Genomic DNA, 15,909 nt, shown 5'->3' with positions numbered 1-15,909 from the left:
GTATCACTAAGTGCCATTTATTTTCTTAGGGTCTATCACCTGGTGTGCTCATATATTCAGGCAGAGTATAAAGAAATCTTATTTTGTGTGTGCACAGTTTTCAGAAGTATTTAACTATATGAGGTGCTATAAGAAACAAGTTTTGTCTGCACTCTCTATATGATGAAATACGCAGGTTTTCCTTTTTCTTTTTCAGTAATAAATTACACTGGTGTCAGACTATGAAAAGGCACCATTTTCAATTTTTAGAACAACAAAATCATGCTGAGAAAACTTTATAGCTAAAAAATTGGAAATTACATGCAGAATTCATGTTATATATATGTATATACACATTGCTATGCATACTGTGGCTTTCTCTTATTAAACTGATGTTAAGGGGCTTTTTTAAAGTTTTTCTTTTTTTAAAATAAAAGTATATTATTCTATATATTTATTCTTACCAGCTCCACTGAGGAATCACACACAAATCAAGGATGTTCTCAATTATTTTCTAAGGCTTTTTGCCACAGTATCGTGACAGAGGGGACTTTGGACCGACACAATGAGGATATGTAACTGTATTAAGAAACTCAAAATCTCATAAAGGTAGTGTAAGAGCATCTATTAATCCTTCCAAACCTTCCTTCCCTAGAAGTCCCAGTGTAGGAAGTACACCAGCTTTGCTTTGCTCATCTGTGGGACTATTTTCCTTGCCATTGACTCACTCATCTATAACATTTGCTGTCACTTTTCCTCCCAGGCACAGGATAATTAAGGATTTAATCCAACATTGCAAAGAACAGAGAAATGCAGAAAACCGAGAAAATACGTACAGAACAAAATGAACAATGATAATATTGAAGTGCTAAATAGTAATACCAAGATACTTTAGCTTAAGGTGAACTTTTTCTTTAATTCTTTCCGGCCTCTAAAGTAAGTATCTTTAAAAAGGTATATGCACAATTACACATGGCCGTGGAAACAGAGCAACTTGATTTATAAAATGACTTTTAAAGGACCCTTGGGGATTAGGAAATGTTAAATTTCAGGTACAGAAGGACCTCTTAGGCCATCAGACTTGTAAGAAACCTGGCAGAAAAGTACTGAAGAAAGCTGAAGGATTTTGATAACAGAATCTGGAATACTATTAAACAGAGAATTAGAAACAGGGTGATGTTGAGTAAAGACAACACAAACAAGATTATTGGTGCCCATATAAGAAAGGCTTAGCTTTGGCTAATTATCAAATGCTGTATTCAGATTTCTGTCACTTCTGGCCCCAAATCACAATCAAAAAAAAAAAAAAGAAGAAAATACTATTGATAAAGCAAAGCAAAATTTCGCAGAGTGTAGGAATCAATTTGCACCATTCTAACAGACATCTAACAAAACTCTTAGTTTGAAGTACTTCATGTGATCTGGTTATAAGCTTAGGAAGGAGAGAACAGAAGAGTAGCACAGACAGCAGCAAGTATGTGCTGGTTTTGGCTAGGACAGAGTTAATTTTCTTCATAGTAGCTGGTATGGGGCTGTGGTTTGGATTTGTGCTGGAAACAGTGTTGATAACACAGGGATATTTTAGTTATTGCTGAGCAGTGCTTACACAGAGTCAAGGTCTTTTCTGCCTCTCACACCACCCCACCAACATATGGGCTGGGGGTGCACAAGAAGCTGGGAGGTGACATAGCCGGGACAGCTGACCCCAACTGACCAAAGCGATATTCCACACCATGTGACATTAGGTGAAATTTCCAATTTCAGTGCTTTTTATTGCTACTTTGCTGCTCACACTGGATGCATTGTAGAAAGAGAAGAAACCTGCATCGCAGAAAGAGAGGAATGCACATTATCACCTGCTGTTTTCAGGGTCATATCTTTGAAGTTGCTGGAAGAAGCAGAGAAGACTTTAAGGTCTGTCACTCTACAGCAAAACACCTATTTCTGCAAACATGATGTTATTATTTTTTGAGGTGTAGCACCTATCCTGAAATTCTGCCTTAGTGAGGTGTAGCTAAAGATGATATATTTTATTTCTCTTTTAGGAATATTAATAAAGTACACATCATTATGAGAGGAAAAAAAACCCTCTTGTTGTTTATTGCAAGGTGGCTTCTAATAAAAGAATTACATGCCAAATGCTTTGGAAAATTCCTAGTACTACCCTTTCAGAAGAGAAAATTTTCTAAAAATGTTCACCTTCTACCAAATCTTGTTTTATTTCCTGGAAAAGTAAAGGTGTTATTTTTTATTACGTTTTAGATGCCTAACTTTTACAATTGAAACCACAAAACTACTCTAACAGAATTCACACAAGATTCACCATACACTGTAATCTCTTCACATTAAGGAACAGATTAATAACATGGGGAGGAGAATAGACACTGGTCCAGAACCTCAGCTCCTGAGTCTTATACAGCATGTGCACTAGCTGGTAAAACTTGGAAAACTCCCAGGTGTTACTTCACAGCATTTGCTATGCACTAGCAGATAAAATACCTCATACTGTACATAACATAGATGCTTCATGGAGCTTACGCTGGGAATATTCTCTCTTTTTTTTTAAGTTTTTTTTTTCTAAAAGACATTAAAAACAGCGAGCAGCATGACACAGAATGCATGTACAAAGATATGTAGATGAGTTATCACTTTGGTTTGTATTTTTTTAAACTACACAAAAGGATGACCAAGGATACGCACAGTCACTGCTGTGTCACTTGGCCTGCTTTGAATATGTCACCTGGGAATGAGAGGACATGCAGTCTCTGACAAACCTCTCTTGTCAAGAGGCAGGGGACTGCCTGAGCCATACAGTGTAAATGAAGATGATGGAGCCCGCCTGGTTAACACACATGTGGCACTACTGGACCCGTTCTCCACTTTGATGTGCCAAGGTTTGAGGTAAGAGCTTGGCAGTGCATGAAAGCAGGAAAGCTCACTAGACAGGCTGTGTTGGAAGCAGTAACAGTTTGTTCATTGATTTGAAGCTCAGCACTGAGACCATGAAAGAGGATGCCCATGAGGAAGAGAGAATAAGGTAACTACTGGGAGAGATTAACTGATTCAATGTAATGACTCTGGAAGCTGTCATTTAAAGATCAAAGCACCTTATTTTCTCCACCACAAAATTTAAAGAGACAGAAATTAACCATTTTCCCTCCATTAAACAGTTATAACCTTGGAAATTTTGAGCTATATGAAGAGAGGCATTGTCACGTGGGTAACTATTTTACTAGTTCAGATGTGGCTTCAACAGTGCTTTTAAATCAGTGTGTTTGGCTTAATTTTATTCTAATTTCTCCTAGCTATTGCTTGTAATATCTACAGACAGAATGCAATAAACACTACTGAGAGCTTTTCACTGTTGGTCTCAAGGCATGTTGTTTCAAATTGCAAGTATTATTATTCCAGTTTTACAGATGAAAAGACTAAATACTAGACTAAGTCACATATCCAAAAGAAGGAAAACTGAAAACAAAGACCTGCTACCCTAATTCTATATTCCACCCGCTGGACTATAGTCCTCTGTCAACCCCCTAGCCCCCAAAAAAGTAGTTGGGAGATGAGTTTCCTCATGAGTTCTTATCTGCCTTAACAGAAATTATGGTGGGATTCAATCAAGACCCAGTATCACATCAGAAAAGCAAATCCTGACAGAGTCACTGGTACTTATTCTCATACACTTTCCGTATGACTTACATTCAACTTTAGCAAGCACTACCACAAAAGAATGGCATGATCAAGTTTGTTGTAACAAACTGCTACTACAAAAACTTCTAGAAGCACGTAGCTTGAGTAGTGGCAAAAGAGAAAGAACATTTATTTTTGATCCTAAACACCTACTACAGTAAAGTGTTTAAGGTCTATCAAAGGCAAGTGGATAATGCTGATGAAACCCTGATTAGTTCACCCCACTGTATGATCTGTACCAAATGAGCAAGCTGTGCAAGAAATCACAGTCCTAAAATGCGGTAAACCTCTAGTGTGCAAGTTAAGGTTGTTCCTATGGGTGTTGGAGTACCCTAAAGTCGCTCAAGCAGCACTTATGTGGCAAATAAACCAAGGTCTCACTGACCTTAGCAGCATTACAAGGAAATCTTCACACAAGGATTGATTGCTCCTAAACAATTTCCCCAATGCATCAGGCTTACCTGCATAAAACTGGAAGTTTGGTGAGTAAAGTCCAAACACTTTTTTTGTCCCCAGCACTAAGGTGCTATGTGGACTTACTGCATCTGCCCTTAGTGTACAAGGTCTAGGTATCAGGGTTGTTTGTATTCTCAAAATCATGTTCTTAGGCAACTGCAGTCTGAAACATTTTGAGAATGAAAAAGAAACGGGGTTTTAACCTGGAAGACAGGAAGGGTCTTAACAGCCTCGTTCTCTACAACACAGTGATCTGTAGAGGTAAAACTCAGAAGGATCACCTCTTAGTCACTGACTTCAGTGACCATGGAGTTATTACAATTGCATCCAATGTTCTGTAAACAGAAACAACTTCACAATGACAGTAAATATTAATGTGTGGGACAAAAACCAGCTACAGAACACGTGCCTATAACTGTAATACCATAGGAAGTGGAAAATGGACAAAGAAAAACACCTTCCTTTTCATGGATGATACTTAAACTGTAACTACAGGGTACATTGCTTAAAATGTGTCAGTGGTATCCATTTCATACAGCTGAAATATTTCTCCTGTAAATTTTAGTCTCAAGCCTATTTACAGAACAACAGGCATTTAGCAGTCCACTGTCCAGTTACTGGGATAATGAAGAAGACAACCATAAAAGTAGCTCCTTGTTTATTTGTGTTTGCTCACTTGTGTATGCAACTGAGCAGTCAAATTTGAGAAACAGCTACTAGTTTCTCACTCTGTAGCAAAAAATGATAAACTTCTGCAAAGAAAGAGTGCAGGCTGCAACTCTTCAAGATCCTATGGACAGCAAACTGATGATGTTCAATCTGTAGGGTGGAATACCATCTTTCTCTACTGCAACTCATTCTATACAAACAAAAGAACACCAGGTGGTCTGTAAATTAAGTGATTGTCATCTATGAGCATAACAATAAACATGAATGACAAAGGAATTAAAAAGCCTACAACCCTTCCTTAGTCAGAAAATTAATGACATGATATTAAATCAATACACAAAAAAGGGGATTAGAAAGAGGAATGAAAGTTTGGTGCTGAATAATCACCACAGCCCTTCAGTTCTAGTAAGCAGCCTGTGTAACATATATTAAGAGAGCAGTCAATGAAGTCATCATAATTATTTATTTTTCTCATTTTGAATTTAATCAAATTGCAGGAAGTTTCTGTAGCTGATGTCATCACGAAGGAACAGCATGGCACAACAAATATATGTCAAGAAGCTCCTTCATCCAGCCAGGATGAAAACATTCTTTTTTAACCTATCTAAGCACCAAAAAGAAAAATATTTCCTTTTCCCATGAGAGAAACATCAGGATTAGGTACAGCTCATGCCAAATTCTATCTTCAGAAAGAAGTTATGCAAAGAATGACAGGAAATGGCTGCAGCTTCTTGTCTTATCAATGGTCCAGTTGGTGGCACCGGCCAGCAAGGGAGAGCAATACAAGCAAACATGCATCAGCAAGTCTCCAGTTAAGCCAATAATCAGGACTACATCTGTCTTCCCCAGGCCAAAGCCCTCAAGGGACAACCACAGCAGCAAAAGGGAAGTCCTCCTATTGAAAGTTAAATGGCCAAAGTTGGAGAATTTGCATACCACAGTTAATTTAGCTCAGCATACTCAGCCACATAATGCTTTTCCTACACAAAGAGCTCCTTTAAATAATTATTCACTGTGTAAACCAGCCTCTTTCCCAAGCCACTCAACCTAGCTACATTCCCGAATGTCATATCAGTGTGAAGCGTGAGATTGAAGCAGCACAGCAATTGCAACCCTCACAAGAAAAGGAAACAATTTCTTTTATGCTTCTGTACATTAGGGTATAGCAAATCTTGTATAACAGGAATAATGTTCATGGCATTGGCATATACTAAATAAACGGCTTTTGCAGTTGCTGAATTCCTCCACTTCACTTTGGCATTTAATCAGCCACAAAAGCAGTTTATTGCGCAGTATACTCTGCTACTATGAACATTATCAATTCAGCAAATATTAAAAAATAGCACGCAGGTGTCACAGGAATGGGTACTTTAAAAATTATCGACAGCTTTACACTTTCTGTCACACAAAAGAAAGCAAGCTAAATGTTATGGAGAGATACAAGTCCATTCTGATTAAAATTAAATGTTAAAGGAGCACATACACATCAGAAGTGTTTATGCCAAGAGTGACCTGCTTTGTTGATATTTTCCTGCTTGCAGACTGAAAGCTTTGGTCTATGAAAATAAGCTGTATACTCAAGTGAGTACTATTCTGGAGCATTTTGAATTCTCTACATTGTCAAATCATTTATATTGATTCTACGACTAAATAAAGGAATGGAAATATGTTTCTCTTTTTTTGTAAATTCTTTCTGTTTTCAGTAGAAGTAAATATTTGCGCTCATGGTTTAGGGATTGGTTGCACTGACAGCTGAAAGCCTCTATTGATTTGCAACCGTGGCTGGTAAAGGAGCCTCTTGCTAATCTTTCCCACTCTGCCCTTCCAATACTTTCCGCTCTAACCTGGGAAGACAGCTCTCTCTAGGGCAAGAGGTAATTAAAATCTCCCTCCCAGAGAGATGGTGTGTTTTCCATTCTCTGCTTAAGAGTTACCATTGTAGACACTGAATAAGATGAGAGCGTTGTACAGCACACACGGATTCCACAAATTTGATTTGAACACCACACAAGTGATAAATGCACTGCAGGTACAGTGAGCTTGATCTGCTCAGGAGTGGAAATAGGCCTTTCTTGGACCCTTTTCAGAGTTTAAAGGCACCAACGTAAAGCAATCCCAAACCAGATCCATCCTATTCCCACGCAGGAAAAGTTCTCAACCACTGAGTGTCAATCCATGCACAATACTTGACAATTGTTGTGCCCATGCACCCAACGTACTTCTGGGGTGAAGGGGCGCAGCGGGGTTTGCAGAGCAGCTATTCAGATGTACACCTTAGTTTGAAAGCACAGTGCAAAAAACCCAGATGTTTTTCAACCAGGTTCTACGTCTTTCTTCTTGTATTCTTCTAGGACAGAACAGCCGTATGGGCCACAAGGCAGCCTCATTACCATGGTACAGCCCAAGGGGTGGTCTTGGAATCTCGCTTCTCTGATGTGAACTTGCCATAAAACTGAAGAGAAGGAAACACCAGCACCATCGGTGAGCTAACCCATTTGACAGACCTGTAAGAAGGCTAACTAACAAGCAAGATGAAATGCCACTGGCTTCCTCTGGTGCTCTCATCTGCAAACAAGCAGAAGTTGACAAAACCACTGGGTCTAGCAAGCCTTGTCTATAATCTCTTCAGTTATGAAGTGCAATGAGCTGTTCTGCACCTATAACTTTATTTCCATTTTTTAAAGATATAATAAACATCGATATTAATAACAACAACAACAACAACAATAATAATAATAATAATAACAGCTGAAAAATAATTAAATCTCTTTCCATCTTGAACAAGAGAAATTTTAAGATTTTAAGAAGTTTTAGAACCTTAGACATCAAAGTAATGTCTCAGTCATGAGACATCCTATGCATACCCTCTGCACAGGAACAGTACCAAGTATTCCCAACTCTCCCGCAATTATGATGACTATCAAATTAAACAGGACTAGGTAAAATAAAACACTAGATAAATTAGAAGAATTCATGTCTGTATCAGCAAAGGACAGCAATACTCTATACACTGAGAGAATCTTTGCTGAAGGACAGATGCTCAGAAAAGAGTATGTTTGGAATGGCATAGACATAAGCCACTTTTCTCTATTAAATGCTGCCACCTTTAAATATTTTGAACATTTTAACCTAAATATTTAAAATAAAGAAAAATGAAGAGTAAAACTGAGTCATGGAAATAAAAACATGCAGGTTTCAGCATCTTTGACAGAAGATGCTGGTCTTAACAGGCCAAAAAATATGTGTCTCCAGGTGGAAAAAACAAGCCTGAGACTACAAGAGCAGCAGTGACACAAAATATGACCACCAGTCATACAGAGGGTCATATAATGTAGACATTAAAGGGCTTTAAAAAGCTTTGAACATTAATGGTTGGCTGGGGAAGAAGAAGAAAAGAAAGTATATGAACTCTTCATCAAGACAGGAAATTTAAAAAGCATTGTTATATTGAAATTAAATTATTACATAGTGAAGATTGCACTGCCTGATTTCAGGTTTCAGAAGAAACAAATGATCAAACTGACTTTCAGTATTGGTAGATTACTTGATCTTGGAGCTCAGCAAAAGACAATAAAATTACAACTAAGCACTGACCTCTGATCTCAAGAAAAGACATCCAGTAAAGAATGACAAGACCTCTGATAACTCACAGTCTTTTAAAATTAGGATTGGGTGTTGACTGCACTTGGAGAAAGAAAAAATATGGGTAAGATATAAAATTATTATGCCCTTTTCACATTAACTGAAGCATTAAAGGTTGCAGTGACAACTTCTTTGTGCTCAGAGTTGAAGCCAATGTGTAAAAGCTCACACAATAGATGTGGACATGTGTGTAAGCATGCCATCGAACTAGGGCTACTGTTTACTCAGCATTGCTGCTTCTGGTAAATTCATGAAAAATGCTTTATTATAACTTGTGGTGGATATTAAGATACATCTACAGAAGCACAGAGAGCAGAGTCCTGGAAGTAGATTGCCCAACACTTCAATAAGCAGTCTGGCAATTCATCACAATTACTAGTGGTCGATCATTATTAATTCTTACGGTAACCATTGTACTCATACTGAACTCATTTGCTATTAACGTGGAAGTAACATGTAATTCCTCAGACATTAAAGCACAATTTTCAAAGCTCAGGATTTCTTTGTCTAATGGGGAAGAGCTTTTTTCACAGCTTAAAATTATGTGTGAACAAAGGAAAAAAAGAAAAAACAAACAGCATTGGTTTATTGCTTAAATTCGTACCTTCAAACTATTTAGACTGCATTGGTAACACCACTCTGTTTACCTTTTGAAAATACAATGTATACCAAAAATAATAAATCTAACAGATGAACTTCAATCTTATGCAAATGTCCTTTGTTTTGTGCTCTGGTGAGCAAGCTACTGTACCAATACTTTTGGCAGTAGTACAAGACTGAATCCATGGAAGCATGTGTGTATTTACACAAAAGAGGCTTCTAAGCTACAAAAATCCCTCTTGTTTGGTTACACTAATTTCCCTTGAATGAAGTTTGTATGCCAGCCAAAACAATGGTAGTTATTCTGTCCTCTAGAGTTCATTCCCAACAGAACAATGTGAATAATTGAAAACTTCCAAGGTAGTCCTGTAAGACTCTTCTTTTGTAAATCAGGAAAACCACAATGCTATTTTTTTCTTTATTAGCTATTTTTTTAAGAAAATCTGATAATCATATATGTGATTTGATTACATCAAAAAATCTTTTTACTTCTTAGCATTTTAATGAAGTCTTTAAATTTTTGAGAAGGTGATAGGTCATTTTCTGATCTGATTAGGGAGTTAAAAGTAAGCATTCAAATTTAACATTCAGGAGCTTAAGGAAGAAAATAAACTGGAGTATAATGCCAATGGCTGGTGTAACAGAAAAAAAAAATGGAAAAGAATCTAATGCTTTTGAGCCAGAGGACAGACACTAATTATTCAGCTACCCCTGCAGCAATGAAATCTGTTGGCTCAGGCAGTAGATATCTCTCTTAAACATACAGCTGCTACACAGAAAACATAGAATCATTTTGGTTGGAAGAGACCATCAAGATCATTGAGTCCAACCATAACCTAACTCTGGCACTAACCATGTCCCTAAGAACCTCATCTATATTGCTCAAACATGTTAAAGCCATCAGGCAACAAGAATTATTCCTACCTTAACTGAATGTGGTCCCAACACTTCTACATCAGGTGGCTGAACACCAGCAGGTCTTGATGGTCTAGTGGTAACTTCTGACCATGCACTGTTATTTGTGCCTCCATGAAGAGTGCTCATCAGAATTCTGTATTCAAATTTCTGCCACGGGCTCAGAGCAATACTCTGGTCAATGTAGCTCATGGACTGACTGAGGGGGAGAGTCACCACAGTTGATATTTGTTCTGTTCCTTTCACCCTCCTTTCTATAGTAAGGTTTTCCACCAAACCATTCGGGTGAGCAGGTGGTTGCCAGGATATGACCACAGAAGTTGGAGTATCAGAATAGAGCTGTGGAGCAGGAATATCCTCAGGAGCATCTGGAAGAGTCTGTATTGCTGGGGTCTCAGGTGAAAGAGAGCATCCTTTAGATGTGCATCCTTCTACCTGAAACACATAGACTGTGAAAGGATGCAAGTCTTGTATAGTGCAGTTAGATCTAGTTCCTAGCACCGTAGCATGCATTTGGCCATTTTGGTAAATATTATAATGAGTGATAATGCCATTTTGCTTTAAAGGATGCTGCCAGGTGATGCTTGCTGCCCTTGCTGTAACATTCAATAGAAGTGGTGGATCTAAAGGTCCAGGTTCTGTAACGAAAAAAAAAAAAAAAAAGGAAAGGAAAATTACTAATAGTCTGTGATTTGTAAAAGTCACCATTAGGAAGTAACACTCATCAAATGAGTCTCAAAATGACAAAAGAAGTTCAGATCTGCTAAACAGCCTATTTCTTGAGAAACGGTAGGTCCAGCTGTTCAAGGGATGAATATGGCTCTCCTCTCAAAGACAAGCTGCTCTGTAATCACATCTTCCCTCCTCTCAACCTTTCACTCTCCTTCTCTGCATCCTTTTTTCCTCCTTTGTCTCAAAAGTATCTTATCAATGCTGTTAGCGTGTGGAGAAAGTGCATGGCTAAGTATCAATATAGTATTGCAGTTCTAGCTTTTGTTGATATTCTTCTAGAGCGCAAGCTACTAATTGCAGCCAATGGTACAGGCATAACGAAGCTGCATATTTTACAGCTCAAGCCCTTACTGCATCTCTCATTATATATTCAATATTTTACTTCATTCTGTTTATAATTCTAATCCATTTTTTGCAATTTATCTACTCTCTGTTAATATTATAGGCGATTTTTTACTGCAACTGTGACAGAAGCTGCCGATTTAGCTCTTTCACCTACTGATAAATAAACAATGCACAGATCTGACCTTTAGGTTAACAGGTTTTATGCTTGCTCCACTCAGCACTCTAACTGATTCAATTATCATAAAGGTTCAGGAGCTTCCATGAATACTGAAAAAGACCGACCATATGCCTGCATAGGTGTTGTGGAACAGCAAATACTCTGCAGCCCTCCAGAGAAATTCCTTAATTGTAAATAATTTCACCATGCGACACAATCAAGTCACCTTGAATGCAAAACCCTCAGCCTGTGAGGCAAAGTGTTATTTAAGCTTTACTGGGCTGCGTTAAATTCTGCAATTTGAAGGGCTGTTAAGTTTTTCAATTGAAATTTCATTTAAAATGCAGGTGCTTTTTATTATATTGAGGCTTTACTGCTCTCTAGGTACAAGCAAGAACATGGTGCAATAACACAAATCTGGCTCAATCACTGATCAGTAACAGCTGTAATTCCAGAACATTTAGCATTCTTATAAACCACATCCTGAAATCTATAAATTGCTACAGCAGATCAAGAAAATACTATATTTCCCCCTATTCTGCCCATAGCAATTTTGACATTTATGAGATTTTTCTGTGAACGTTACATTTTATTGAAATCTTAAAAAAAGATATACTTGGATTTAGTAATTGTTTAAAATAGCTTTAGGTTTGGGGATTTTAGGAGAGTGAGTTTCAAATGTTAAGGATTGAAAATTTGAAATTCATTAGGAATTGTGGGTGTGTTAACACTCCAGGACACACAACACAGCACATGCTGAATTCCACAGTAGTCAACAACACCATCATTTAATTCCTAGTGACGTAATACCTTGTCCATACCACAATGTACAACATCTCTATAGGAAGAATAATTTACTTCATCTGAAGTTAAATAATTCCTGATAATTCTAAAGTGAAAAAAGAAAGGGGGGGAGGGGAAGGAAACCTAGAAAACAAAAAAATTCAGCACAGAGTGGCCCCATCTGTATTTTAGAATAACAGCTGAAGCATTCAGAAGTCTCATTTCTCCTCTTGTATACAGAGAGAGATAAATCGGGGTTATTCCACTGATGTCTGTGGAAACAGTGATGTAAAATTGGGATAGCAAGCTTTTTTTTTTTCTTTTAAATTTGAAAAAGCAACAGTGTTTTTTCTTTCATTATATGGTGCATCACAAAGCAACTCTATAAAACCCATCCGTATCACAAATCCTGTTCTACTCACAGTGATAATAAGGATGGAGTTCTATATTTAATGCTTGTGCACTCTAGGATTAATTTAGATCTCTGAATTTACAAGTATAAAAGACGATCTGTTGTAAAGAGCAGTCCAATTCTTTTGCATGTACTCCTGGGCAAAATCAATTATCTCATAAACGGGAACAAAATTTGGTCCATTATTTAGACTTGACTGAAAGATGGAGATGTGAGGGTATAAACCAAAATTAGTTGTATATTCCATAAAGCAAATATTTTGCTGGGGTGAAGGGGAAAGAGGAAAATTTGCTTTGGAACTGAAGACCTTGCAAAGAAGTTGCTGCAAAATCTGGTTTAATGGGAAGGAGGAGGCTGAAAGATATAATATTTACCACTGACTTACAAACTAGCAATTTATCTAATTATACCTCATAAATAAGTTATCATACTGTGAGCTTTTACAGAAGGAAAATAATAAAACGAAACAAAACAAACCCCACAACAATCAAGCAGTTTGTTGTGAGGGAATGGATAAGCCTTTTTATTCCTACTGAATAAGTTGCTGGCATTACAGGTGAAACATTCATGGTAATTACTTGAAACTGTGCTTCAACCCCCCGAGAGTTTAAACATATTCCTAAAGGACAATCTGTAATGTATGGGAGGAGCTGTCAAACTTAAACTTTAGGTCCCCCTAGCTCCCCCCGCCACCTCCCCTCAAAAAGGCATATTTTGGTAGCTAGCATACCTACCCACACATTCCCTACTGCCCTTTTAAAAGAGAGACTTTTAAGACTCTCTGAGTTCAAACAAGACGTTTGAGAGATGCTTAATTGGCCCCACTGGATGGTAAAGCATTAAATCCTGGTCCCCAATACTCATTTGGTATAGCTCCTTTTTAAATGGCAAGCAGAATCATCTAATTCTATATACAAATCAACTAGGACGATACTGCTTGGTTGAAAGGGTCACCACAATTATGTAAAACATGAGTATTAACTATAATTGGGATAGTTTGCTAATACAATAAAAAGCTCTGAACATGAGAAAAGTTATGCTCACAGCAGTAGCTATCACTTTCTAAAGTAAGAATTCATGGATGAAATGACATGAAAAAGATGGTTATAAAATTTTAATGGAATGATAAAAGGCAAAAGTCAGCCTCTCAGCTGAATTCTTAAAATCCCTATATATCACAATCAGCTCCTTAACTGTAAAATCAATGTGGAGTATAACATGTTGTCAATGTGGTTGTCACTGGAGGGAAGACTGCAAAGTATGACAGCTACACAGCTCAGCCTGACAATGATGAAAATAAAAATCATAAAGCTTTTACACAGATGTAATTGTTTATAGAAGTAACTACTGAACATGGGAACAGTGAGCATCTTTTTTCCTTAAGATTCTAAGTTCATATTTCAAACCATTTCATTACAGTATTAATACTAAAAGGTAGTTTCATTTTGGCAAATGAAATTATCTTTTATGGCAGGCTATTTTGCTCATCTACTTCAAAAGTTCAGAACTGACTTAAAATGAAGGCACAAAATTGTCATTAATCTTTTTTAACTCCCTGACTAGAACCACACATGTGTTTACCTGTTGTACAGACTGGGGGAGTGAGGAGCTCCCCCATCTCATGGATGTATTTCAGGGGAATCTATACTTTCACTAATATACTGAGACATGTACCTGGACTACTGCCCTTTAAAGCTAATGAGAAATACCTGGTTTGCTGGGACACTCTTTCACTAAGCAGAATTGAAATTCTGTGCCTTTTATTCTTGAATCATTTACTCTTTTGAGGAACACAAAAAATGAATTCATATATATTAACAAAATGTGGTGTCTTACCTATACTACCAATTGCACCCAGCAGAAAATCCAAGTGTGTAGCTCTGGGCAGAAGGAACCACAAGAATCTTTTATCACATCAGATCACAGGACTCAAAAGTCCTTAAGCTGTTCATGCAATGACATGCAGTCCATTTGAACTTCCTCAAATATGTATCAAGAGCCATCAAAGTATTCAGAGTTTTTGCCCACTACTACTCCAAATGCACATTGGCTCCAGGACATCAGTCTAGTGGTTAAGAAAAATCTTCTAATTTCTGATTTACAGGCATGTACAACCAGTTAGTACTATTTATCATACAATCATCATATCGTATCAGCCATGATACTATTTCAGTTTCCTTTGTTCTTCTGTCCTTTTGCTATTCTCCCTGTCATGTACTAATACTTCACGTGACTTTCTCTTCCCTGTATCACTTCACTAGGCTTTGTCTTCTCTGGGTTCAGTTTCCTTTAGTCTTTCTTGAGCACAGGTGACCACATTCACATCAGCTAACCATGGATTAGTTTATATGCCTAAATTGTATGGACCTGACTTACATAGCTAAAGTAGGAGACTTGTCTTCTCAGACAACAAATATAATCAGCAGCAAAATCAAATACTTCCAAAATACTTCCAAAAGCTGAGAACTGCACCACCTGTCCTCATGTCCTGCATTGCCTCTCTGTTGTCTACATAAGGAAGCTTAAAGAAAATAGACCTTCGCATCCTTGTACCAATGCCCTGTGGTAAGCATGCCAGAGAAGCACACCAGAGTATTCTGTATATCATAGGAATAACGTTTCCCTCTTTTTTCACCTCAGCTGATACATTGCAGGAGTTCTCTCTCTTTTTTTTTTTTCCATACATAATGATCTTAAGTGACTATGGTGTACTTTTGACACTACTTATTGTGACTAAACACTGGACCAGCCAATAATGTTTTTATATATAAAAAAGAAAAGGACTTGCACTCACGTAAGAACTAATAATTAAAATATTGGACTGCCTGCTAAAAATTAAAATACCAGACTGCCTTGCCAAACCTTCTCTCTGAACAACTGCAAGCCAGGCACTTATAAAAGGGCTTTAGTAAGAGTGCTCCATACTGGAATTGTATACTGACCTGTGGGACTGAAACATAGCCAATGCAGGGAATATGCTGGTGACCGAGCTGTCCTCCTATACACCGCTCACTGGGCTGCAGACAGTTTTTGGGACATTCAAAACAAAAGAAAGGAACATGCAGCTTTTCTCTAAAGTACTGATTTTGCTAGCTTAAAACTCGTCCAAATCATGACAGATTTTCTCAAGCACTAGGATAAGCATCTTTCTCATTGGGGAACTATCCCTCTGATCAAATATTACACTGTGTGGATTGCTACCAGCCAATATACAAACCATAAAGCTATACCATTAAGAATGCAGCAGCTGCCGCTGGGCCAGCTTCAGGTAACTATAACCAGTTCTTTCACAGCTTCCTTCTCGGAATGTTCAACGAATTGCCATAACAAAAGGGAAAACTTAACTGACATCTTCTTTTTTAGAAAACTGACATCTTCTTCTTCTAGAAAATTTCATTTTATTTCTGAATGCAATGCATGAAATTCTGCTCTCAGTTCTGACCTCTCAGTTCAGTGGTGATTATATTGATTGCAAGAGAGTTATCTCCAATTTACATTCAAGTTATTGAAAGAAAGATCTAATCCAGAA

General features: G+C 37.5%; 1 protein-coding gene across 1 annotated transcript in view; it reads right to left on the bottom strand.

Moving 5' to 3' along the window:
• The window catches only part of USH2A (usherin), a 383,410-nt gene that overhangs the window by 117,993 nt on the left and 249,508 nt on the right, over nucleotides 1–15,909 (bottom strand). The window contains exon 40 of the mRNA XM_082050056.1: nucleotides 9,961–10,589. Coding sequence (XP_081906182.1) covers nucleotides 9,961–10,589 — 629 coding nt within the window. The remainder of the gene's footprint in view (nucleotides 1–9,960; nucleotides 10,590–15,909) is intronic.

Source organism: Streptopelia decaocto, assembly GCF_964273445.1.
Source record: "Streptopelia decaocto genome assembly, chromosome: 3".
NCBI classification, from domain to species: domain Eukaryota; kingdom Metazoa; phylum Chordata; class Aves; order Columbiformes; family Columbidae; genus Streptopelia; species Streptopelia decaocto.
Note: the sequence above shows the minus strand (reverse complement) of the source record. Positions and strands in the feature narration are given on the sequence as shown.